Here is a 26,569-nt window from a genome sequence, read left to right as displayed (position 1 = left end):
AGTTATATCTCAATAAAATTATTAGAAGCGCACAGAGTGGTTACTCACAGAGGTAAAAAAATTTTGTATCTTGAGGCTCCATTTCTCATTTTTTACTACACACAGGGTATTTTCATTTATTCTGGATCCTGTTTTTTCTTGTCTTTTTTGGCCATTCTTCCTCAACAGTACATTTGGAGCACGCACTTCTTTTTGCGTGCTATTCCATTGTATGGTTATTCTGTAATTTACGCAACTAACTTCACTTTCTGGATACTGAGATTGTTTTCATTCTTCCTGCAACCAAACCTTTCAAACAGGTTACATCAGTATAAGGTCAGTTGGTGATGTATGGGAGTGCATTTCTGCACATCCTCAACTACAGAGAATATCATCATGCTTTTTGATCACTGCTAACCTAATGGGTGAAAACATAATTTTATTTGTACTCATTAAATGATTGAAAACGGAGCCATTTTTTTATATGGCAACATGAAATTTAATCAATTTTGTGATTTGTTACGTTCATCAGTTCCTTTAGCCACTTAATTATCTTATTGTGAAAGTTTTTACATAGTAAGGCCATGAGCCCCTTGCTATGTGTTGCAAATATCTTTCCAAGTTTGTACCTTGTTTTTTAACTTTGATGTTTGTTTGCCAGAGGATAGTTTACATTTCTGTGTAGGCTTTTGTCCCCCCACCCACCCCCCCACCCCGTGGTTTCTAATTCCAAATCCGTCAGTTTCTGGGTTTGTCACTGGGTCTCTGAACCACAGTTTCCTGCTCTGTAAATGCAGTGATGACGCGAGTGTGGGTTTGATCAGCGCATCTGAATCTGAAAGCGTCCTGCTAAAGGGGACAGCGCTGAGCAGTAGGGAACAGCCCCGGGAGTACGGATCAGTCGGTGCTCCCTTCCCCTACTATCCCGCAAGCCTGAGGAACTGCTACCCCGCCTCTGCTTTGAGCTCTACGAGCTAACGTGTGTGGCTCCGCCCGTCTAGCTTCCGACCAATGGACGAGTTTCGTAAGGCAAAGGGTTCCGCCTCCAGACTTACTGACCAATAGAGGAGCTCCGTCTTGCTCGGAGCTCCGCCCCTTGTCGATCTGAGCAATGGGCGCCCTCTCTTCAGCGCAGGACCCGCCCCCGCCGCACGCCGGGCTGCGGGCCGCACAACTCGTTCCGGTAGGCGGGTCCAGCAGAGGCTGGTGTGGTCCCAGCTCCGGCGGAGGCAGGGCCGGCCCCGCAGGATTGGGGCGGACGGCAAGCGGGCGGCCAAGGCAGGGCGTCAGGGCGGTGCAGGTTGCGGAGCCGACGTCCGGGCCGCGAGAGCAGGGACGAGCGGAGCAGACCCGGGGATAGTCTGAGCAGGCGGACCCAGGCGCCGCCGGCTGAGCGGCAGCTCGCCCCCTTCCGGCCCGGGGCTGGTCGGCTGGGCCTCGGGGGCAGGGCGGGCTGCGTGCCGGTCTGGCCCTGCTCTGCGGCCCGCGCTCGGTGTTCTGGGCCTCCCGGCCGCGGGCCCGCCCAGGGGCTGCAGGACTGGCCTCCAAGTGTGGACCTAACAGCGCCCTGTAGCCGTTTGAAGCGCTGACATCTGTGAAGGGCTTTGTATTGCAAACTCAATCCGAGCGCGTCGTAGTTCCGGAAGCGCTTTGACATCCCCGAAGTAGCGCTGTGCAAACTGAAGCTATTGGTAATCGCGGAAGCACGTTGTGGGCTCGGAAACCTAATCGAAGGAAACCTTTAGTAAATCCTGGGACCTTCTGGACTTCCCCGAAGCGCTTTGCTATCGCCGACACACGAAGCGCGTTAGCGTCTCTGAAACCTTGAGAACTGTGATGGGCAGTGGAAAAGGGGAAAGGTCAGTGAAGTCATCCCCTGGCTGTGACCTAGTGGCCTGCCCTCCCGCAGGGGTTCCTGGGAAGGCGGGAGGCTGAGGAAGGGGCAGCCAGCTGGGGTGGTGGTGGACTCTCGGCCGCCTGTTTACCTTGCAGGTGCCCATGGCGTCGGAGCGGCGCAAGGTCAAGTACCACTGGAGCAGCACTTCGGATCGGAGTTCCCGCAAGCGCAGCTGCCTCCGGGAGCCCAGTGATGTGGCCCCCTCCAGCCGCCCAGCTCACAGCTCTGTGTCGCGTTCAGGAGGGGCCAGCAGCCCCAAGCGCCTGAAAGCCCAGAGGGAGGACGATGTGTCCTGGGGCTCATCCCGCCACAAAAGTTCCACCTCTTCCTCGCATTCCCGCCGCAGAAGTTCCACCTCCTCCTCCTCCTCCCATTCCTCTGGCCCAGGTGCGGGTGGGGCCGCCTGCAAACGAGGCCTGATTCCGAGCTCACAGGGGTTCCTTTCTTCAGGGGGATCCCCTCTGCGCTCTGTCAGACCTTCTCTGGAAGAAATGGCTTCTCTCGAGGAGGAAGCCTGCAGCCTTAAGGTAAGTGGCCCCAACGCCTTGGAACGGCGAAGCCCTTTCCACTTGGATTGAGATGTTGGCGGTGGAGTTTTGGTGAAAGGACGCTAAGAAAAAGATGTCTGTTAAGATCTCTGGGGTCTTCCCAGGGGACTAAGCGCAAACTGGATAGACGCCAGGGGATGACCTGAAGTTCCGTTGAGAGGTAGTTTGCAAACTTGCCAGCACTTTGAAACTACTTAAAAATTCTTGAGGTTCTGCACGAGTGTGGGCACAGCTTCCTGGTATTGAAGTATTTCTCAGGTGCTTGTAACTGGCCATCAGTCATGGTGGAGATTGGCTGTGCCAGGTGGCTGGCGTGCCCCAGAGACATAGGTGTGTGTAATTTAGTTGTTAATTTACTGAGTTGTACCATATACCTCGAGGCACAGAACCAAGAAAAAGGATTTGGTTTTTGGTGTGGCTTTTCACCAAGGTTATGTTTTCCAGCACGCTGGGCTTTTGCATGGTGGGGCAAGGTTATTTTAGAGGTTCAGCATTTAGTTCCCCAGTGGGAACACACAGGAGGGTTTCATAATGTTGGGGAGCAGACTGAGGAGTGCTTCACGGAGGAGGTGCGTTTCACCCACTTACTTAACTTTTTTTTTTTTTTAAAGGATTAATGACATTTTCTCAGCACCTGCACTGTGTGTGTGAGAGAGAAAGTTGAACATGAGTTTGTAAATGTTCTGTCTCTTCCAGTCGGGTTAGAGGGAGGAGACGAGTCCTAGTTTTTGTTGCCGGCTACTGTGTGAGCGTCAGCCACCTCTTTAATTAGTTTTTGAGCAAATATTTATTGAGGTCCTAGCTTGTGCCAGGCAGTGTTTCTAGTTGCTTGGGATTTGCTTTCTAGGTTTTGGAGGTATGGGCCTTTAGAGGTGGGGCGTTCTGTACATGGAGGAGCAAAGACAGGCAAAGTCTTACTTGGGTAAGATGGGCTGCCCCTAAATAAAGTTATCATTAAAAAACCCAGAACCAGCCAGAAAGAAAACAGTTTGTCCTAAAGCCTTTGCTGAGTGGTTTCTGATGTAGAACTGAGAAGTGAGGCTGTATTTAGCTCTGTGTCCTTGCTGGCAGGTTGTTATCCTTAGGAGAAGTGTTCACGTGTTTTCTATGTGGCCCTCACAGTCAGAACCCTTGTATGGGCACACTGATTTTTTTTTTTTAATTTAATGGTGAGTTGAAAGGCTTTGTCTTTGACATAAGTGTAGGTAATGTGAAGTATATGTAATATGACACGTGTAAATGAGGTAAATATGAGGCTAGTTTGATCTTGTCACTTATCCTTGATGCAGTTTCAGTGGTTTGGGGTACAAGGTAAAGCGATCAGTTGATTAAATTGAATCTCAATAACCAGATCGTGAGGCGAGGAAGAATCTAGCCTAGTCTTTCAGGGGTGCTGCGTGCTGGGCTTGGGTTCTCTTGGGCCGGAACTGGAGCGTAGAGGGTGTGGCCCCTGATGGGGGGTGGTCTCATCTCATGGCACACACGCCTCTCCTCCAGGCCTCAAGGGCCTGCTTTACCACAGTCACTCTCACGGCTACCCTTGGAGAGACGAGCAGTCTGGTCCTGTCTCAGAAGTCTTGGGGTTCTTCCCTTGGCTTGCTGTCAGTCATAAGCACTTGGGTAAGGATTGTGTGTCAAGCACTCTGTTGGATGGTGGCCCCACGAGCCTTCACAGGAGCATGGTGTCTGAAGGGAGGCCTGAAGAAGTCACGAGACTGCCTCAGGATATGGTTTGATGGAATGGAGGCTGAGGAGCTAGGTAGGGGGCAGCTTGCAGTGGGGTGTTACAAGCCAAGGGAATTTGGATTTATTCTAAGCCATTAGGGAGCTCTGTATGGAGGGAAGGCAGATTTGTGCTTTTGGAAGATCATTCATGTCAGTACACTCTGCGACTCGATAGAATTAATCCCAACTATCTTTCTCTAGCACTGCTAAGCACTCTCCCTAGAGAGGGTTTGTTAGTTTGAAAACAAGGTACAGTACTTTACTCATTTAGATGATTTGAAAATGCCTCTCTGACCGTCCCCTCTCTCTGCCCCTCTTCCCCGCTTTTTCTGCAGTCATTTGCAGACTTGTTTGTCTAACAAGTCAAAGCCCTGCCACCACTCACCTGCCTTCTTCCCACCCCCCACATGCCCTCTGCATGTGCTCTGTGGACTTGGAGAGATACACACTTGGCTCTGTGTGTCCCCCTCAGCAGAGAAGTCTGTGTGCCAGGTCATGGAGTATTCCGAGGGGAAGATGTTTATCTTGGTTCATTCTGGCTGCTGTAACAGAATGCCACAGACTGAGCAGCTTACAAACCACACAAATCTCTTATAATTCTAGAGACTGGAAGTCTGAGATCAGGGTGCCAGGTCGGTGAGGACCCTCTTCTGGGTCACAGACTTCTTTTTATGTCCTCACATGACAGACAAGAAAGCTGTCTTGGGGCCCCTTCACTAGGGTACTAATCCTGTCAATAAGTAGTAGTCACTTTCGTGACCTAATCACTTCCCAAAGAACACACAGAATAACACCACCATGGGATCAGATTTCAACATTTGAATTTTGTGGGGAACACATTTAGACCATAGCTAGACTGGCACTTTGGAATCATTAGCGATTCCTGCTGGCCAGCATCTCCTTGTTGTGCCTTATTACCTCCAGGATAATTGTTGGCAAGGTTTTCTCAGATTTTTTTTTTTAATTGCTTTTTGGTCTGTGCCGGGTCTTTGTTGTGGCAGATGGGCCCCGTGGCGCGTGGGATCTTAATTCCAGGACCAGGAATCTAAGCCATGTCCCCTGCATTGGCAGGCGGATTCTTAACCACTGGACCCCCAGGGAAGACCCTCAGATTCTAACGGTAGTTGATGATTTTCGCTTACTTTATAGAGAAGGTTAAATGTCTCTGTTGTGAGCACCTTCACCTACCTTATATTTAGCCTTTAGTATGACATATCTAAGTTTTTTTAAATTTATTTTTTTAATTGAAGGATAATTGCTTTACAGACTTTCGTTGTTTTCTGTCAAATATCCACATGAATCAGCCATAGGTATACATAGGTCCCCTCCCTCTTGAGCCTCCCTTCCATCTCCCTCTCAGTCCCACTCCTCTAGGTTGATACAGAGCCCGTTTGCGTTCCCTGAGTCACACAGCAAATTCCCACTAGCTGTCTGTTTTACACACGATAGTGTAAGTCTTCGTGTTACTCTCTCCTCTCGCCATACATCTCACCCTCTGGCTGCCCTCCTCCCCCGCCCTGCCTTGTATCCATAATTCTGTTCTCTCTGTCTGTTTCTCCATTGCTGCTCTGTGGATAAATTTATTGGTACCGTCTTTCTAGATTCATTATATATGATACATATACATTAGTGTATGATGGTTATCTTTCTCTTTCTGGCTTACTTCACTCTGTATAATAGGTTCTAGGTTCATCCACCTCGTTAGGACTGACTCAGATGCATTCCTTTTTATGGGTGAGTCATATTCCATGGTATGTATGTACCACAGCCTCTTTATCCATTCATCTGTTGATGGGCATCTAGGTTGCTTCCATATTCTCGCTATTGTAAATAGTGTTGCAGTGAACAATGGGATACATGTGTCTTTTTAACTTTTGGTTGCTTAGGAGTGAGTTTGCTGGGTCATATGGTGGTTTTATTCCTAGTTTTTAAAGGAATCTCTGTACCTCTTCCATAGTGGCTGTATCAGTTTACATTCCCACCAACAGTGCAAGAGCACTCCCTTTTCTCCACACCCTCTCCAGCATTTATTTGTAGACTTTTTGTGATGGCCATTCTGACTGGTATGAGGTGATATCTCATTGTAGTTTTGATTTGCATTTCTCTAATAATGAGAGATGGGGAGCATCTTTTCATGTGTTTGTTAGCCATGTGTATGTCTTTGGAGAAATGTCAGTTTAGGTCTTCTTTCCACTTTTTGATTGGGTTGTTTGTATTTCTGGTATTGAGTTGTGTGAGCTGCTTGTATATTTTGGAAATTAATCCTTTGTCAGTTGTTTCATTTGCTATTATTTTCTCCCATTCTGAGGGTTGTTTTTTCACCTTGTTTATAGTTTCCTTGCTATGCAAAAACTTTTAAGTTTAATTAGGTTCCACTTGTTTTTGTTTTTATTTCCATTACTCTAGGGGGTGGGTCGTAGAGGATCTTGCTTTGATTTACATCATCATTTGATTTATGTTCTGCCTATGTTTTCCTCTAAGAGTTTTATAGTTTCTGGTCTTACATTTATGTCTTTAATCCATTTTGAGTTTATCTTTGTGTATGGTGTTAGGAGGAGAAGGCAATGGCACCCCACTCCAGTACTCTTGCCTGGAAAATCCCATGGATGGAGGAGCCTGGTGGGCTGCAGTCCGTGGGGTCGCTAAGAGTCGGACATGACTGAGCGACTTCACTTTCACTTTTCACTTTCATGCATTGGAGAAGGGAATGGCAACCCACTCCAGTGTTCTTGCCTGGAGAATCCCAGGGACAGGGGAGCCTGGTGGGCTGCTGCCTATGGGGTCACACAGAGTCAGACACGACTGAAGTGACTTAGCAGCAGCATGGTGTTAGGAAGTGTTCTAATTTCATTCTTTTACATGTAGCTGTCCAGTTTTCCCAGCACCACTTATTGAAGAGGCTGTCTTTGCCCCACTGAGTATTCTTGCCTCCTTTGTCAAAAATAAGTTACCCATAGGTGCATGGGTTTATTTCTGGGCTTTCTATCTTTCCCTTTGGTCTATATTTCTGCTTTTGTGCCAGTGCCACATTCTCTTGATGACTGTAGCTTTGCAGTATAATCTGAAGTCAGGAAGGTTGATTCCTCCAGCTCCATTCTTCTTTCTCAAGACTGCTTTGGCAATTTGGTGTCTTGTGTGTTTCCATATGAATTGTGAAGTTTTTTGTTCAAGTTCTTCAAAAAATACCATTGGTAGTTTGACAAGGATTGCATTAAATCTGTAGCTTGCATTTGGTAGTATAGTCATTTTTCACAATATTGTTTCTTCCAACCTGGGAACATGAAATCTCTCTCCATCTGTTGATGACATGTCCAAATTTTTAATTCAGTTTGGGGAAGAAGAGTGGAAGGAAAAGTTTGAACTTTATGATGTGCTGGAGAAGGAGGTTTAGTAGGTAAGTCAGGTCCGACTCATTGTAACCCCATGGACTGTGGCCCACCAGGTTCCTCTGTCCATGGGGTTTCCCAGGCAAGAATACTGGAGTGGGTTGCCATTTCCTTTTCCAGAGAATCTTTCTGACCCAGGGATTGAACCCGTGTCTCTTAACATCTCCTGCACTGACAGGTGGGTTCTTTACCACCAACGTCACCTGGGAAGCTAAAGCTTGTCAAATATGAATCTCAATATTTGACCTCTCTTCAGTTCAGTTCAGTCGCTCAGTCATGTCTGACTCATTGCGACCCCATGGACTGCAGCATGCCAGGCTTCCCTGTCCATCACCAACTCCAGGAGCCTACTCAAACTCATGTCCATTGAGTTGGTGATGCCATCCAACCGTCTCATCCTCTGTCATCCCCTTCTCCTCCTGCCTTCAATCTTTCCCAGCATCAGAGTCCTCTCCAATGAGTCACTTCACATCAGGTGCATTCACATAATTCTCAGTCTTGTGAGGTGGGTAGTGTCATCTGTTTTATTATTTTTATGAGAAGTAAAGCCATAGTTAGGCTAAACCCTTAAGATTTTAAGCTTGTTTGTTTTTAATTGAAGTATAGTTGATGGAAGTGTTATCTTTATGTCTTCCTTAACAAATGCTTAGATACCAATGAACAAATGTTTGAGCACATGCTATGTATGTAAACCCTGGGATAGTGAGACTCAGAAAGGTCAAATGACTGGACCAAGGCCACACAGCTTGTACAGGTCAGAGCATAATCCCAGGTCAGTCTGACTTCACAGGCAGTGTTCTTGGGGCTGCTGCCCTCCTTTGAGCACCTGCTCATCCTAGCCCAGCATTAGATGGGAGGAGCAGGGAGATGAAGAAGGCAGCATCCTTTCTTGGAGGGGCCCTTTAGAGGGTCATGCAACCCAGACACGAGAAAGCATTGCACATCTTGGCTCTCGAGTGATGAGACTTTCATGGGGGATCCTGTCTTTTGCTTCACTCAGTGGATGTCCAGTGCTTGGGCGAGGCCGTGCTGGGGCTGGTGGTGCACAGAATGAGACAGTTCATCACAGTACGAGGTGTGGAGTGTGGTAACAGGGATATTTGGAGTACGAGAGGTCACAGGAGTGAGTGACTAAGCATCGGGAAAGTCCTCACAGAAGAGGTGTCATTTGAGTTCTCTTGATGGACAAGTACATTTCAGGAAACAAGAATAGTGTGTGTCCAAAAAGGTTATGAAATGCTGTTCTGATGCTTAGGGCACTGCTTATTCCAGGGCCCTCCTTTCCCCCTTCTCCAGTGCTTCCCTCATTCTCAGGACACCTGGGTGAGTGGAGAAAGGCAGGAGATGCTGGAAGGAAGGCTGGGGGCCAGCTGGGGAGGAGAGCTTCTGGGGTCACACTCAGGAGTCGGGCAGACACAGAGCCACTGAAGCGTGTTAAGCGGCGGTGTCACGTTGCCAGATGGTAGAACTCTTTGTGGCAGCTGTAGACAAACAGTGGGCGGAGGCATCCTCTGTGGTACCCATCTCTGCCCATCCTTCATGACTGCTGCTTGGAGATAGCCCCTTTCATCTCTTTTAGCTCGCTCTTCTAGCCCAGTTTCTACTGAAACTGTTGACAGTGGCTGCGTGTGCTGAGGGCTGGCATGACGTCTCCACTAATGTCTCATTTGCTAAGTGCTTCGTATATGAAATCACCTTTCATAATTTCTTATTTTTTTCCTCCAGGTTGATTCCAAAGATAGCCCTCGTAGCTCTGTGGATTCTGAATTGGCAGCGGAAGTGGAGGGTCAAAATGGTACAATGGAGGAACCACACAAGGTCCAGAAAAGGCAGAGGGATAGACTTCAAGACCAGGGCTCCGCCATGATCTACCTAAAGGCCATCCAGGGCATCCTGGGAAAGTCAATGCCAAAGAGGAAGGGAGAGGCGGCCCCACAGGCAAAAGCCCACATCGCAGAGCGCCCCCGCCGCGGAGAGGGACCAGCCGGGAGTGGCAGCGTGACTGCTCCTCAGAAAGAGAGAGAGTCTACCCCAGAGGTCAGAGCGGAGGAGGAGGATGCTGTGCTGGAGAAGAGCAGCTTCTGTGACAGGAGGGTGGTGATAGACCCTCAGGAGAGACCCAGCGAGGAGCCCCTGCATGGCCGAAGGGTGCTCACCGAAGAGTGCTCTCCACCTCTGGAGTTTCTGGATGACTCTGACTCGCATTTGAATGGCCAGAAGGTGAGTCAAGCTCAGGTCCAGCGTGGAGTTGTGAGTTTTGTTAAATGTCCTTGGTCTTTTTAGTTTGATCATAAAGTATTACTCATTCAGCACAGTCCTTGACTTACCCAGGGCTTCAGGAAACAAACTGATAGTTCTCTTGTATCATGCCTTTCCGATTTATTAAGAAACCTCAATTCAGTGCTAGCTTTGTTTTCGGATTTATATGTTAAGATACAGATTTTCCTGTGTAACAAAGGCCAAAATAACATTGACTTAAGCGGTTTGCCTTGTAGAGGATGGGTCCACGGTGTGGGGGACCCGGTGCCTCCTGCTTAACTCTCTGCTGGCGCTTGGCGGTTTCCGTATTGTGGTTTGGGTGGCTGTGACCAGGCTCCGCACATTACTTTGACATTCCAGCCTGGAGGAAGGGGAGAAGAGCAAAGGACATTCCCTCCCTTTTAAGAGTTTGGCTCAGAAATAGTCCCCATTGTATCTGCTCATATCTGTTGAGAAGAATCTGGCCAACACTTGCAAGAGAGTCTGGAAAAGTCCAGACTGACTTCCATCTGGGAAACACTACATTCAGATAAACTTCTGTTGCTCTAGAGGAAGCAGAGGGTGACACTGAATAGCACTGAAGGGAAACTAGCAGTTTTTAACATTGCTTCTGATTCGGAGGGAAAAACATTCCCCTGTGGTACCCATCTCTGCCCATGCTTCGTGACTGCTGCTCGGAGGTAGCCCCTTTCATCTCTCTCTTCTAGTCTGTGTTTCTAAGTAATTTCACACTGTTTATTTTTAAAAAATTTAGACATCTGGACTTTCTACACAGGAGACGAGAATTTAGTTCTCTACATTTCGACGGTACCCACATGTGTAAATGTATCCTCTCTGCCTTCCTATAGCTCCCTGGTTCATAATACAATTTTTAGTCAAATCTGTTTACAATTATCATGCCCGTATTCATAGCTGACTGACTTAGTATACTCTGATTATATTTCCGATCTTATAAAAGTTTGTCTACCTTGAAGTTCATCTTTGTTTCTTTCCTGTAGCTTTCTGTTCTTATGACTGTTTCATCTCCAAACTGCTAGTACTGTTGCAGGGAGGGGGGCCCCTTCCAGGGCCTGAAACTGGGCTCTTGTCTAACCCTCGGAAATGAACTGTCCGAGGAGACACATGTGCTGATAAAGCAAGAGATATTATTGGGAAAGGGCACCTGGGTGGAGAGCAGTAGAGTAAGGGAACCCAGGAGAACTGCTCTCCATGTGGCTCGCAGTCTCGGGTTTTATGGTGATGGGATTAGTTTCTGGGTTGTCCTTAGCCAGTCATTCTGACTCAGAGTCCTTCCTGGTGGTGCACACCTTGTTCAGCCAAGATGGGTGCCAGAGAGGAGGATTCTGGGAGGTGGTTAGACATGTGGTGTCTCCTTTTGACCTTTCCTGAACTCTTCCGGTTGGTGGTGGCTTATTAGTTCCGTGTTCCTTACCAGGACCTCCTGTCGTGAAACAACTCGTGCAAATGGTTACTATGGTGCTTGGCCAGGGTGGGCGGTTTCAGTCAGTGTGCTTCCTCTAACAGTACCATAAAATTCTTCTCAATATTGTCAAAATAAGTAGTCTGCTCCCCACCTTTTTTTTTTTTGAGGGTATATTCCTTTTGATTCCTTACAATTCCTTTTTCCCTTGGTCTCCTTTCATCTCTGCTTTCTTTATGTGTAATTAAGGAGAGTGCATCTGATAATAACACAGGCTTTTAACATTTTTGGCATACTTAAATTATAAAACACTGGCTCAGTTTTTTGACTTGTCCTTTTTTAGACATCCTGTTTGATTTTGAGGTTATAATACCTTCTCTTGTTTCTCTGACAATATGAATTAAAAGTTTGATTTGAAGTTTTCTTTCTGCACTACTTTTTCAGAGTTTTCTTCTGTTTTGTTGTTTTTTTCCCCTAAATATTTTGGTGTCATCTTTTGTGGTAGGCTTTTCCTCAGATGTTTTGGGTATCTGTTCATGTTTTAACGATGAAGCATTAAGCCAGTTGGAAGGCTTGGTGCCTGGGTGGGCTTATCAACTGCTGCCTTTAGCATCAGGTGATCACCTGTAGTTTCATCCTCAGAGGCTGCTGGGGTGTGAGGGGTGGGGCCCTGGGACAAATCCTCTAGGGCTCTGCTCAGGAGCACATGTCCAGCTGCTAGTGTTTTAAGAGTCAGGTTGAGGGAGGTGCCTGGGTTCATCAGTGTCTAACATGTGATGACCCTCAGCTATGTGTCTGTTGTCCCTGATTCTTCCACAGGCTCCTTGGCTTAACTTTTCCAAGCACAAATCTTATCTTTTGCTGGGCGGGGAAGGGGCAGACCCATCTGTACAGGATGGGAGCAAGGATCTGGGGCTCTAACTTCACAGATCCTCTTACTTTCATCTCCAGCCTCTCCTTCATTTTGAGAGCTCTGATACCTCCAATTCCTGGGTCTTCTGGGGGCCTGTAGTATGATTCAGCATGTTTCAGGGTTTTTCTTACTGCAGGCCTAGGTTTTGGCCACCTGTGATCTGCTTATCCAGTGACTGTTCCTTTATGTGCTTTCTGGTATCTGATTATTTTTTGTTTGCTTTGCTCTTTTTTTCTGTATGCTTTCTCTTCATGGGTTTATGCTTTTTCACGTCCATTTCCTATAACTTTAATAAGAGTTTTTTTGGCAGGAAGGACAAAACCCACACGTGCTGTATTTAATTGGAAACCCCAAGAGCAGTAGGTTTTGTAAACTACTTTTCCCGCCAACCCAGTGTATAATGCCTGTGTTTCCTGTCTAATGTAGATCATTGTTTCGCTGCCTGGAGTTCCCTGGTAGGGGTGAACTTTCCAAACTTCTATACTGAAACTCCTGTTTGTCAGACTGGACACTTAGATTGCCTGTTGAGTATATATTTGGGTAGGTTAGCAGGTGAGTGTTGAGATCAGACATTTTGAGTTCATATCCTGGCTCTGCTGGTGTACTGCAGTCTTGAGAAAGTCACTTAACCTCTTTGAGCCCCAGTTTCTTCCTCTATATAAAAAGGCATGATTCTTTAAATGTTATCATAGACTAATACGGGGATCAGCAGACTCTGTCTGTGAAGGACCAGATAGTAAATATTTTAGGTTTTTTGAGCTCTTAAGGCCTCCATTGCAACTATTCAACTCTTCTGTAATAGTGTGAAAACAGCGATAGACAATATTTAAGTGAATGAGCCTGGCTGTATTCCAATAAAACTTTACTTAAACCAACAGGCAGTGTATTGGATTTGGCTTGTGGGTTGAAGTTTGCTGAATGCTAAATTAATACATGAAAATACTTTGCTCAGTGCCTCGTGTATAGTAGACTCTCAATAAATGCAGCTTTAAATTTCACCATATGCACTGAACCTTAGGCAGTCTTAAGTAGAGGTAATTGTCAATTTTCCAAAAAAGGAATCCAAAACCTTTTCCTGGCCAACTTGACTATATATAAAGTCTTTCAAGGTCTTAGATGATGTCATCAAAGTCTGTTTATCATATGTATTTCTAGGTACATGTGCATTTTTCGAAGTCATTTTTCCCCCCACTGCCATTTCCCATCCCCTCATATTTGATTAGCTTTATTGAACCTTTTCACAGGTTTCTCTGACATGGTCTTTGTTGTCACTGGAGTTACTTTTTGAGTCATGTAATGTGATTTCCTGAACTTCCCTGATGAGAAGAATGAGAATCTGACTCAAGAGATCTGAGATGGAACTGCAGAATTAGTTGTTTTTTTTTTAACCAGTACCCTCAGACGATCGTTTGTGAAGCAGCCAGAGGACATCTCTACCCTTCCATCTGATCTGGAATTTTAATTGCTGTTATTTCCATTTAAAGTTTTTATTATGAGATATTCAAAATATTTATGAAGATTACCCGACTACCCATTACTCATCATCAAAAGTGTTAACTCACTCACTGCCAGTCTTGTCTTGTTTGAGCTCTGTATCCCTTTTCTCTCCACAACTTATTTGGAAGAAAATTGCACCTACCATATCATTTCACCCATAAATATTTTAGTGTTTCTCTCTCAAATTAGGATCTTTAGGGAAAAAACAAGCGTAACTACAGTTCTAATCTCTCCCTCTGCCCCCTCCCTCCAGTCCTTAATAGGGTCAACTATCCAGTCAGTCTGGAGAAGGGAATGGCAGCCCACTCCATTATTCTTGCCTGGAGAATCCCGTGGACACAGGAGCCCGGTGGGCTACAGTCCATGGGCTCGCAGAGTCTAGGACACGACTGAGCACACATATCCAGTCAGTGATTAAACTTCCCTATTTCATGATTGCTTCAGGCAGGATATAAGAGTCATATGTGTCATTTTCTAAAGTGTTAAATCTCTTAGTCTCTGTAGATTCCTCCTCCCCTTTCCCATTCCATGTTATTTGTTGTTACATATATTAAACAAAAAAAAGAAGTCATTTGACTTGTAGTTTCCTGTAGCTGAGGTCCCATTGATACGATGTAGCACTTTTTGGTCTGTCTGATTCTGTCTCTGGAAATTCTGTCCCACGTTGCAAATTGCTGTTCCTTTTGCATGCCCTTTGCGAATCTCTTTGCATTTGTTCAGCCTTGGGAGGTAAAATTTTGGGCATCCTACAGTGTAACCATGTCTAATTATTCTTTCAGTTAGTATTTTGGGAAATACATTTCCACTGTTTAAAAAATGTATTTAGTGAAAAGGAGCTTTCCAACTGGCCCTGTGTTGCCCTATTCCTCTTCCTACATATTTTATTTAAGTTTCCAGTATAATTTTATGCTTAACCACTTACCTTATTGCTGTTTAAAAAGTTATCTTTATAAAAAACTAAAAACTGTCTTTAAAACCTTTGTTTAAAATGATGTCTAGCAGAGAATTGTGAGGTCATACCCCCAGGAACAATTATTAATCTGTCACCTTTTTTTGCTTCCCATCTCCCCTCTTTAAAAAAAAAATGAGTTTAGGGAACCTCTTTAAATTCTCAAGTTAGCTTGACTGAGTTTTGTTTAGGGTCATATATCTTCATCAAATAAAAGAGTATATCTTGTACTACAAGAGACTTTGTGAGGACTTGAATATGAAATGAACCCTCAGAGAAGGGAAGTATCATTTTGAGGAGAAACCCTTACCTTCCATTTGGACATTTTTTATAATTTTAATCAGATTAACTTTTGTTGTTGGGGGAAAAGGAAATAGTGAAATATATTTTGAAGAGCTAGATTGCAAAGATGTTAACTATCTGTTAGTGTATGTCAGAGGTATTTTATTGACATGCTCACATGTGAACGTGTCCAGCAGCTGGTGCTTGGCACCTACCTGTGACCTCTCTAGCATGTGGCTGTGGGTGCTCAGAAGTCATATGGTAGTCTGCCTCCCCCAGAGGAGCAAGACTGGTTTGACCTAGTCCTGGAAGCTGCAGTCCCTTCTGGCTCTATCAGTTGCCATACAAGTTGGCCCAGGTTCAAGGGGAGGGGTCACAGACCCCACCTTTCAGTGGAGAGTAACGTCAAAGAATTTGCAGACACCCTCAAACGACTCCAGCTGCATGGTGGTATATTTCGAATGTGCAACAGACGTGTTAGTGATGAGATGCTGGGCAGTGCTTTTCTCTAAAAACCGCACCCCCCGATACCCTGTATGTCCTAGAGAGCAGTTCTTTTCCAAGAGGGGTTCTTCAGAAAGGGAACGCAGGCACAGCCTCCCTTCCAGGGAGGGCACATGACACCATGATCCCAAGTTTATTCCGTGGTAACCTGGCTCACCTTCTGCGAAGTAATCAGGAAGCCAGATGACAAAGTGCGCTAAGCACTCAATGCTGTGCTGTCACCGAGGCCAGGGAGCGGCCAGGGCCTCTGTTTGGCAGGTGGCTGAGCACGGGAGGCTGTCCTCACGAGGACAAAGGCAAACCTGTGTCTCTTCTCTTCTCCGCAGCCTAAGGACTGGGAGGTGGTGATGGAGCGCACCTCTTCAGGAAGTGACTGGTCCGACGTGGACGAGATTTCCACGGCCAGGTTCTCTCAGGAGGAGCCCGTCCCCCTGAAACCCTCCGCAGTTCCGGAGGCTTCTGCCTTCTCCACGGACTATGTCATGTATCCAGCTCACCTGTACAGCAGTCCCTGGTGTGACTATGCCAGCTACTGGACCAGTGGTCCCAAGACCCCCGGGTACCCGTCCGTGGGCAGTGGCGGCAGCGACACGACACAGGCGGGCAGGAGCGGCCGGGGCTCTTCCCCTGCCTCGACGGTGAGCCCCCTGCTCACCTCCAGGGAGCCTGAGGCTGCCAAGGAAGGCAGATCCCGGAAGTCTCGTTCATCTCGTTTCTCTAGAAGCTCGGAAGGACACGCGAAGGAGAAAAGAACATTCCAGGAGGATGTGCTGCCCCGGCCGGGTGAAGAACCTGCATCTAGCTCCCTGCCCAGGAGCCGTCGGGAGCCCAGGCTGGAGGGTTTCATCGACACCCACTGTCACTTGGACATGCTCTATTCCAAGCTGTCATTCAAAGGGACCTTCACCAAGTTCAGGAAGATTTACAGTAGCTCCTTCCCTAAGGAGTTTCAGGGCTGCATCTCCGACTTCTGTGATCCTCGCACCCTGACGGATGGCCTCTGGGAGGACCTGTTGCAGGAGGATCTGGTGTGGGGTGCCTTTGGCTGTCACCCGCATTTTGCACGTTACTACAGTGAGAGTCAAGAAAGAAATCTTCTGCAAGCCTTGAGGCACCCCAAGGCCGTGGCATTTGGAGAGATGGGCTTGGATTACTCTCACAAGTGCACCACCCCTGTCCCAGAGCAGCACAAGGTAACATCGTCCTTCATTTGCTCACAGTGTTCCTCTCTTAGTGGTTACATAAGGGTTTCTCCACTTTGGGACCTAAAGAATTCAGAATCTCTAAAAACGTGATTGCTCTTATCCAGACCCCCTCTCCCCAACCCCAGATGTCATTGGTCAAATGCTTCGCAAGCTGTTTCTTTCCTTTCAGTTGATTTATGAAAGAAGAGGAGGGTAGGGGCTGAATGACCTTTACAGCGAATGATACAAATGTCAAAGCTTCCATTCCTTCTTGGGAAGCAACACAGTTTGTTTGTTTCATTAAACAATGTTTTTCTTCTGATTTTAAAGTTAGTGTGCCCGTTGCAGAATATTTTGCAAAACACACAAATGAGCAAAGATGATCATTTCCCAGTCCAGGAGAGAGCGACCATGACTTCCCCCTTGCAGTAGCTTCATCTCCTCTTGTTCTTTTTCTGCTGGCTCCTGGGGATGACACATGCTCCACTGCAGCTGCTGTTCCTGTCCCCTAACAATTATTTCTTCTTAATAGTTTTTAAAATTCAGATGTGTTTTGGAATTCATATTTTTGTTGTCGCTATCCCTTGGAGAGTTGCAAGGGATAGTTGGTGGCATGTCTTATGAGCACCTTTCAAAGAATCAAGGAAATGACTGCTGTATGTATGTGCCTTTTAAAAAAGAATTTAAAGTAGGAAGTTTAGAGAAAGTAGTAGTTTGAATGTTTTTTCCACCGTGAAAATGTTCCTGCTTCATTAAATATTCTTTGAAAAATAGGCTTTTTTAACAGCCGTGTGATGATCCACCCCAAGTCTATAATAGTTTGATTATGCCAATAGTAGCTTTTTAGAAGCAAAAAGTAAGTGTTGAAATTAGAATCTCTTGCAGCCTTCTGCCTCTGGAGGAGTTCGAGGAGGGCATATATATTAAAGAGGGCTCCAGTGGGCTGCCAGTACTGGGATTAGCTCATCGTTAAAGTCCTTGAAAGCATTCTGTGTTGTTTGTTTCCTGGCTCACTTTCCTTTAGTTGAAAACACAGGTTAAACCTGAATTATGTCAGAATTGGTACTGGCTCATTGCCACTATCTTGAGACAAGGTAGTACGAGTGTTGGACTTGAAAATGTCATTCTCAAGTGAATCACCTGACTCAAAAGCATCTTCTAATTTGATGTTAAAAATTCAAACATGAATTATATTCCACGATTGAAAAAAACTACTCATGGAAATATTAAGAGCATTGTTTTTTTCAAATGTAATGTATTTGTAGGTATTCACCTAGCAGATCTGATTTTGGTTAAGAAAGCAAGTTGCAGGAAACAGCTTTAGTATTTATTCTTTCCACAAGTAGTTGAGCACCTCTGAGAGTTGGGCATCATGCAGATATATCCATGGCAACTTTTCATGTAGGAAGAGGTGTGCAAGGTGATGGATTCCCTCGTGGGAGTGGGAGTAGGGGCAGGGCCAGTGAAGGAGAGGACACTTATCTTGGAGTGGTGCTCGTGAGCCCTGTCCCGCCCCTGGAGCCCCAAATAAGCATTGCCTAGTGGACGGAGCAGCCTGGTAGGCTACAGTCCATGGGGTCGCTAGAGTCAGACACGACTGAGTGACTTCACTTTCACTTTTCACTTTCATGCATTGGAGAAGGAAATGGCAACCTACTCCAGTGTTCTTGTCTGGAGAAGCCCAGGGACAGAGGAGCCTGGTGGGCTTCCGTCTGTGGGGTCGCACAGAGTCGGACACAACTGACGCGATTTAGCAGCAGCAGCAGCAGCAGCAGTGGTTGCTCCATGCAGAGCCTGGGTTCTGGTTTGAATCGGGGTGCTCCAGCTAATCAACTGCAAATTATCTGACCTCATTCAGAGCCTCCATTTCTTTACATGATGGGCTGAGCACCCTATCTTAGGGTGTTTTTGAGGATTACAGGTTATAACACACCTAAATAATACTACTACCTAGTAAGCAGTCAGTAAATGTTAGCTATTATTATGCATTATAGAGCTTAAAAACAAAGAATGGGAGATGGTGGGGGTTGCCCACTGGACTGGCTCCTCTGGAGCTAACAGACATCCAGAACGGCCCTCACCCACAGGTTTTGTCGCTACCTTCTCCCAGGTGTTTGAGAGGCAGCTACAGCTGGCCGTGTCTCTAAGGAAGCCCTTGGTAATCCACTGCCGAGAAGCTGATGAAGATCTGCTAAAAATCATGAAAAAACTTGTGCCTCCAGACTACAAGATTCACAGGTGAGAGCCTAGAACTTCAGCAGGCAAATGAAGTGAACATGTCCCTCTGTCTAGGATGTTACTGGGAAAAACAAATGCAGTGAGAAGAGTGTTGATAATGTTAGTTTTCATAGAATCTTTTCAAAAGATTAACATCATTTTGACCCAGATGAAATTTCTGATACTTGATCACGTTTTACGTGAAAAATGACAGCTTCATATGGTTTGAGCTAATACCCTGAATCACTGTGACCGCCATCCCGTGAAGCAGGTTGTGACGGAGGCTCGGTTCTCAGAAATGAGAGCTGTTGATCTGGGGGAGCTGCTGTGGGTCCAGTGACAGCACACAGCATTCCAGGGCACCGGAAAAGACATTTTCTCTCCTGCTTGTGGTTTGAAACCCCATCCCTCCCCACCCCTCCCCACCCTACCTTAAAGCCCAGGAGGTATCTTCTCTAAATGGTATCTAGGGGTTCTTTAGTTGGATATCCTGCTGTGTGCCCGTTCTGGGCATGGGCTTGGCTTGAGGGGGCCCTGGAGGAGCTGTGAGAGACAGTCCGCTGGTGACTGCCCAGAGGATGTGGGGCTGAGCTGGGCACAGGGAGCCAGAGCATGGGCCCTTAGCTGCCTCTGGCTGCAAGGGGGCCAGGAGGTGATGCCCAGCTGGCTCTTTCAAGATGGGTGAGATGGGTTAACTGAAGAAACAGTCTAGATCCCAAGCCCGGTTCTGACAGGTAACTGAAGAGGGTGGGGCTGTCAGGCCTCTAGACCACTGCTTTCCAGGCACCCAGGCCAAGAGTGACGCCTCTGAGTGGAGCGGTCGCCAGAGATGAGATGAGGCAGTCACTCGGCCCTTTTGGGCTGATGTATATGGTACTAAGAACGTGGACAGGTGTCTGGTTAAGAGAAGAAAAGTTCACCCGTAGGCCCCTTCCGGTTTATTCGATTAATTTCTGCCCACAGTCATCGTGATCCAGAGGGGCTGCATTTGTCAGTTCTACTTCTGACTGTGTCAACTGTGAGTCCTTCCCTCGAATGCAGTCTTTGCATTTTTGAGAATTGTCCACCAGAATTAACTCAGAAGAGGTGCAGTGTCTAGAGGGAGTTGGGCTTTGGCAGAGTGGGTGATGAGAGAATCCTGAAGTGGGATTCTCCTCCTCGCAGGCACTGCTTCACTGGCAGCTACCCGGTCATCGAGCCCCTGCTGGAGCACTTTCCCAACATGTCCGTGGGCTTCACAGCCGTCTTGACCTACTCCTCCGCCTGGGAGGCCCGGGAAGCTCTGAAACAGATCCCGCTGGAGAGGATCATCGTAGAGACGGACGCTCCCTATTTCCTGCCTCGACAGGTAGGGCTGTCTTCAAGCTAAGTTGAGGCGCTGAGGAGAGAGGGTGGGAGGCGGGCGGTCGCCCATGCAAGGCTGGCAGGACCAGAGCGCCCAGTACCTTTCCAGGTCCCACCCTTGGCTGTGTAGATGTCTCCTCTCTGTTGCTTTGCAGAACCAAAGTCTAGGGGGCTGAGAAGCTGAAGGGTAACCACTCTCTTCCAGGCAGTGCAAAGCTCTACCCTGTAGAGGGTTGTCCAAGGAAGCGTGGGACCCTGCTCACCCAGAGCCCCCATGACTGGGACTCTCCCTGCACCTGCAGGTAAAGGGGTCTCTACACAGCTCCAAAGAGGCCCTGCTCGGGAAGGGCCGGGGAGGGACACGTGCCTGACGGCTGTGCACAGAAAGCACAGCGATGTCCTGAATGCTTGGTGTCTTCCAGGTTCCCAAGAGCCTTTGCCAGTACGCCCACCCGGGCCTGGCCTTGCACACGGTTCGAGAGATCGCCAGGGTCAAAGACCTGCCGCTCGCCAGCACCCTGGCCACCCTGCGTGAGAACACCCGCCGCCTCTACAGTCTTTAAGCAGGGAGAGTGCCACCAGGAGTCTCCTAGGAAAGGTGGGGAAAGTCACACTACATGTGTAGTTTTGCAAAACCAAGACAAAAAATGACTTGGTCTCTATAAATGTGAAGCAGGTAAACATGGGGTAAGCAATGAGCCTGGTCTGTCTTGAGTGAACTTGAGTTTGTGTGCTAACTCAGTTGTATCCGACTCTTTTGCAACTCCATTGATTGGAGCCCTGCAGGCTCCTCTGTCCATGGGATTCTCCAGGCAAGACTAGAGTGGGTTGCCTTCTCCAGGGGATCATCCCAACCCATGGATCGAACCTGCATCTCCTGGGTTGGCAGGCAGATTCTTTACTGCTAAGCCACCAGGGACGCCCCTGAAGTTGAGTTTAACCTTCATTCTTTTCTCTTCCCCACACCCTGCAGGATGACCAGCGGCCTGACAGGAGAAAGGCCGCGTGAGCTCTGCCTGTGGGTCCCCGCTCGAGGATGTTGGAGAGCCGGCTGGCACAGAGGAAACCCGGACGGGGTGTTTCCTGAGACCTCTGCGGAGGCCTCTGCTTCAGGCTGGGGAGGGTAGGGTGGGGTGGGGTGGGGTGCGGTGGGTGGGCGAGGGGCTTGGGCTGGCCTCCCGGCCGCGGTGCTCCAGGGCGACCCGGGCAGAAGAGGGAGAGGGTGTGAGCGCGCAGCGAACTCACCCACCCCGAGCCTGTCTCTGCCGCTTAGGCGCAAGCAGTCTGTGTGTGAAGTCGCACTGCTCGTTTAGTGCGTGTGAGCCAGTGGTGCGGTTCCTGGTTCTCCACTCTAAACACAACTCCCGAGTGGGAAATCTCTGGGGGACGCTGGCCGGAGACCTGTCTTGGAGGCTGATGCTCCTGTGGCCGGTGAAGGAGCTCCTCGCTCCCCTGGATAACTACGGTCTGGGCCACACCGTCACCAGTGTCAGTTCCGTGGCAGCACTGGCTGAAGGACTCAGCTGCGGTCTCAGTGATTCCCCTGCTATTGACAGAGAGGGCCGAGGGGCGTCCATTATCCAGGGCAAGTCCTGGCTGAGGGAAACCTGGATCGACTGGGGGACCTGAGGAGGAAGCCTATTTGAGGACAAGGACCCTAGGGAAGGTGTTCTTCCCCCTTACTGAGGCCCCCAGGTCTGAAGCTCAGTTGTGTTGAACTAACCAAGGGTCCAGTCTGCTGTAGAAACTGTCTGCTAGCCTGCCCTCAGGGCTCTCAGCCCCGCTGGCCTCCACTTTGCCCCCTTCTCCTGCAGCGTTGGACCAAAAATATTCCTTCTGTACCATCTCTCGTAACAGCCCCTTGTGTGCCCCACCCAGGTCGAGAAGTAAACCAGTTTAATTCTCCAAAGCTCTGCTGGCGCCGCCCAGCCCTGTCCATTGCCTATGCAGAACAAGAGGCCTGGTGTCCATGAATCTCCCGTTTCCCGTCCTGGGGCTCTCCCTCACCTTGGTCTCCACTGTGTTCTTTCTCCATGGTGGAAGTCAGAGCCCCTCCTCGGACTCTGAGCAGCCAGGCCATCTCAAATTCTGAGCTGTGCTCTGCGCCCTGCTGGTGCCTTGTGAAGGTATGTTCCATACAGACCCTGGAAAGTTATGACAGTCAAAGGTTAAGAGTGAGGACGCCCTGCGCTTGGTACAAAAGGATCATTAATTCCAACTTCCTCAGTGAGACAGGCCGCCCTGGGTCCTTTGTCTGTTTCTTGGAGACCAGTAGCCGAAGCCGTCACTTGTGCTGGATCCCTCTAGGTGTTTGTGGAAGGTACTTTGGAACCTCATGAGCTGCAAGGAAAAGGACTTGGGGTTTCGTGTGTGGTATTTCCTCCTTGCCTGGGTACCTAAGTTGCTGGCCTGGGAAGTGGGCCTTGATTCACTGTCGACCTTCCATGGATCAGCTGTGCATCATCTGTGTCTCAGATCTGGGGAGTCCAGAGCCTTGTTCTTCTGCTTGGAAGATTTGGAGGACTAAGTGTTTCAGAGTGCTTCATTGTTCCCCAAATGAACTGCCGCTTAGCCGTCTCCTCCATGACAAGGCCTGGAAATCACGACACCAACGAGGGAAACCAGCCGGGCCCGCGTGCAATGATGGAAGAGTGACAACTCAGTGGATGTCTCAGAGCCATCGCAGATCCCCTGCCAAGGTGAAGCAGCAGGTGCTATCTACTTTTATCTCCAGGATCAAGGATTTTCATTTCTGTTACACAGTGAAATGCGACCTGTGGCAGGCGGGATGGGGGTGAGGGGGGGTGAAAGCCAGTTGGCACTGTGTTTCATTTAGTTTTTGGGTGGCCAACTGGATTGTTTCTGCTGTGTTGCTGGCATGCCTCTGTATCTCTGCCCCTTCATCCCCTTTGGCCATCTCTTTGTAAAAATAAAGTGATGGATCTTCAGCCAGCTCCCATGGTCTCTATGTGTGTTTGTATTTCTCAGAGTGTTAGCAGTGGTTTGGTTGTTTCCTACCTTTGTACCCTAAGGATCCAGAGGTCTGGAGACCTTCTCGAATATGTCTGTGCTTCAGCAGAATTCAGCTGGAAGTAAGCAGCTTGGGTAACTTCTCCAGATCTCTGCTGCCTCTGAGCATTTAGTCTCATTTTACTGCCCAGGAACACCCAGATACACTTCTGCTTCTTAGCCTTGAAAAATAGACATGTTCTTTGTTCCTGATCAATGAAACAGGAGGGGAAAAAATGGAATGAAGAAGGGTGTTGTTGATGACTCCGTTGAACTGTGGGCTCTGGACTGTGAACTCTGGTGCCTCTGGGCAAACTCTGCATGCAGTGAAACAGAACTTCCTCCTGTCTTGCAGCCCTGTCTTAGAGCATCCTTGGACAAAAGTGCTCAAGCCAAAAGTAAGCCTGTCTAAAGGGAGGCTCTGTTCCAAGAACAGTTGATGAATTTGGAATCTGTTGATGCCTCATCTGGGACGCACAGTCATTGGTTTGTGTATTTCCAGCACATTCCTCACACTGAACTCCATCCCAGCTGAGCGCATGGCAGCTGTGTCTGCCTGACACAGAGATAGTCTGTGTGTGGCTGGAAATCTGCTCTTGGCCTTCCTGGTGTTTTACATCTTTCTCTGTGTACTAAGCTTGGGACCAATAGTAATCATTTACTGCGAGCACTTTCATTTTTATGTCACTCATTTCTGTAAAATCCAGGCAAATGTCCACTGTATGGTGCTTGAACAAAGTGCCCAGAATGGCAGCAGAACTGTTGGTCAGTGGCCAGGCAGCCCTCTTGCTTGCTGTAAATGCTCATTTGTTAACAGTGTTTGGAAGTGAATTCAGACTAAAGTGCGGTTGCTAAGCATGGGTCTCTACTCTGTGTACACTGTCCTAAGGGAATTTCTTACACCCCTGTAAGTGTAAGAAGTTAAATACACATGATATCATTCTAATGTACTGGGCATATTATTTATAAAACAATTTTTTCATAAGGACTTTTTTTGTTTTGTTTTTATTTTTCCTGTGTAAATACCTTGCTCAGCCCAGGGCGTAAATATGCCTGCTTCAGAGAGCCGGAAGTTAGTGATGCTGGGAAGTGACGTGGGCAGGAGAAGGTCTGAGAAGGCTGATGTGGGACCAGGTTTGAAATGCTGCATTTTCTCAAGTATGTCCCCTGTGTTCCCTGCGATCAGTTATTTCTTCCAGTTGTCAACTTGAAATTTTCCTTGGCCTACTCCAAGTTGATCCTGTGTCTTATGAACGAAAATGAAAAATGGAAACAAAAGGCTCCCTTAGGTAGCAGGGCAAGAGGGTGAGATTGGTTGAGAACAGCAGAACACGGGGCAGCCTAGGCCCAAGGCCACAGCTCTGGGTAAGTCAGAAACCTGTTTGCTACCTGACCTCAGGAAGTCACCTAATTCCTCTGAACTTCTTCCTCTTAAGTGGGTTTGTTGTGGAAATTAACTGAAATTACATTAAATTCATGTGAGACGTGTTGAGAACAGTGCCTAGAGCACAGCAGGAATGCAGCAAAAGGTGGCTCTGAGGATAATTGAGTGCCTACTGTGTGCAGATATCCTCCAGGGAGATACTGTGTTCAGTCTTACATGGGAGGAGCCTGAGAAGTTCAGTGTCACGGGCTGGATCAGACAGGTGGTGTTCACATTTGGGTCTGAGTCTGAGGCTCATAGTGTTCCAACCCACCATGCTACCTGGGCCAGCTGAGAGAGCCCCGTCCAGAGTGGGTGCTTAACATCTGTTTCTGGAATGAATGACCTGGGCAAGTGGGAGAGAAGGCTTGTGTGTGCCCCCTGAGAAAAGTGTAGAGCCTTGTCTTTGTGGGGGAGCAACAGGTGACCAGCATTCCTCTGAGCCAGGTACCCATCCTCCCCTGAACCCCAACTGGCGGCTTCACCAAGTCAGGAAGTGGTTTTTTGTGCCGTTTGATGATGGTTGGGCCTTAGCTCCTTCTCTGGATGTTGAGAAAAGGGCTCTGGGCATTGCCAGCCACGATCAGGGTGGCCCCCCTGCTAGGTTTTAGAGCTGGGATGTGCCTCAGCTCCAGGCCCACATGTGGGTCTCTGCATCAGAGAGAAGCTGGCTCACTGGAGGTGGACTTCGCTTCCTCCACCCAGATCATTCACCTGCCTTCCAATACCTTAGATTCTTCCAGTGGGGATGTGTGTGTGCTGTGTACAACTCTTTGCCACCCGATGGACTGAAGCCCGCCAGGCTCCTCTGTCTGTGGGATTTCCCAGGTAAGAATACTGGAGTGGGTTGTCATTTCCTCCTCCAAGGATCTTCCCAATCCAGGGACCAAACCCACATCTCCTGTGTCTTCTGCACTGGCAGGGGGATTCGTTGCTGCTGAACCACCTGGGAAGCCCCCCTAATGGGGATAATGCCTTTCAAACTGGGGTCACCCCTTAGAGGCAGATGCTTTCAGAGGCAAGAGCTCGGTGAGCCAAGTCACTACACAGCCAAATAGGTGTGTGTGGTTTCCTGAGATGAAAGGGGTGTGTGTGTTTTTTCCTGAGATGGAAGGGGTGTGTGTGTGTGGTCTGCCCAGTGGACAGGCATGGAGTTGATGGCAGAGCTGAAGCCTAGAGAGTTGGGGACAGGGAAGTCAGTGAAAGAGGAAACAGGACAGCCTTTTCATTCAGTCTCTTTCCTTGAGGGTCCCTTGCATTGTCCTAAGTCATGTGAGAGTTGACACCTATTCTAAGTCAGGTGGGGCCACCTGGCTCTGCTGCCTGAATGGACCCTGTGGGCTTTAAGCCACGATATATGCTCCTGGGGTCTTGTTAAAACGCAGATCCTGATCTTCTAGGGCAAGGATGGGGCCCAAGATTCTGCACTTCTAAGAGGTTCCCTATCACGGTGACATTCCACGGGACACGCATGGCGCCTCACTGAGGGATGGTGGTGGGGTATCATGGTGCCCGCCAAGCATGATGGGTGGTTTGCACTACGGGGCTGTGTCTTAAGTGCCTGGCGGCCGGAATGTCACTGGAGAAGATACTTGGCTCCTACAGGGAGCCCTCTGTGACAAGGGTTTCTCCAGAGTGTGGACGTTACCCTGGCTCCACAGAGGGGTGTCCTGTGTGTTTCTAATGGGCGCACACGTGCTGAGGCGGGCAGTGATTCTCCCTGTGATCACCCTTCCTTCGTCACTAGCTCGAGAGTCAGTTCACACCAAAGAGCACGTGAGTCATAAGAGACATTCCCCCCGGGAAGACTGGGTCTTCACTGGAATTCAGCGGTGGAACTTAAGGATCAAGGCTCACTTCAGCCGTGAGCTGGGGTTGGGAGCTTTTGGGACGTCACCCTAGTGTCCCAGATTGATGAAGGAGCCAAGGCAATGGCCAGCCTTGGCCACGTGAGGCGGTGTCTGCTGTGTGCGTCTTCTCAGTGGACCAGGAGGAAGGGGAAGAGGTCAGGTCAGCCATGTCTGGCAGTGGCT

At 48.3% G+C, this 26,569-nt stretch overlaps 1 protein-coding gene across 2 annotated transcripts; it reads left to right on the top strand.

The window, feature by feature from the left end:
* Positions 1–1,164: 1,164 nt before the first annotated feature.
* TATDN2 (TatD DNase domain containing 2) lies at positions 1,165–21,227 on the top strand. Of its 2 annotated transcripts, none has more exons than XR_003586081.3 (8): positions 1,165–1,838; positions 1,972–2,403; positions 9,261–9,755; positions 15,686–16,552; positions 18,654–18,781; positions 19,925–20,108; positions 20,310–20,406; positions 20,527–20,638. XR_003586081.3 is itself a non-coding variant. In XM_004018269.4 (8 exons), exons 2-7 carry the CDS (start codon positions 1,978–1,980, stop codon positions 20,665–20,667), a joined length of 2,241 nt encoding a protein of 746 aa, XP_004018318.2. In that variant the 5' UTR covers positions 1,165–1,838; positions 1,972–1,977; the 3' UTR covers positions 20,668–20,702; positions 21,078–21,227. The 2 variants fall into 2 exon arrangements, 1 of the variants encoding a protein (XP_004018318.2); XM_004018269.4 differs by lacking the exon at positions 20,310–20,406 and adding an exon at positions 21,078–21,227 and having other exon boundaries at positions 20,527–20,702.
* The last annotated feature ends 5,342 nt before the right edge of the window (positions 21,228–26,569 follow it).

Source organism: Ovis aries, chromosome 19 (genome assembly GCF_016772045.2).
Source record: "Ovis aries strain OAR_USU_Benz2616 breed Rambouillet chromosome 19, ARS-UI_Ramb_v3.0, whole genome shotgun sequence".
Taxonomy (NCBI): domain Eukaryota; kingdom Metazoa; phylum Chordata; class Mammalia; order Artiodactyla; family Bovidae; genus Ovis; species Ovis aries.
Note: the sequence above shows the minus strand (reverse complement) of the source record. Positions and strands in the feature narration are given on the sequence as shown.

Excerpts from the sequence above, each read along its gene's own strand:
- TATDN2 (XM_004018269.4), top strand. The coding sequence starts at position 1,978 with ATGGCGTCGGAGCGGCGCAAGGTCAAGTACCACTGGAGCAGCACTTCG. Across the intron at positions 18,782-19,924 it reads CCAGACTACAAGATTCACAG|GCACTGCTTCACTGGCAGCT; the intron begins GTGAGAGCCTAG and ends TCCTCCTCGCAG. Across the intron at positions 20,109-20,526 it reads CCTATTTCCTGCCTCGACAG|GTTCCCAAGAGCCTTTGCCA; the intron begins GTAGGGCTGTCT and ends GGTGTCTTCCAG.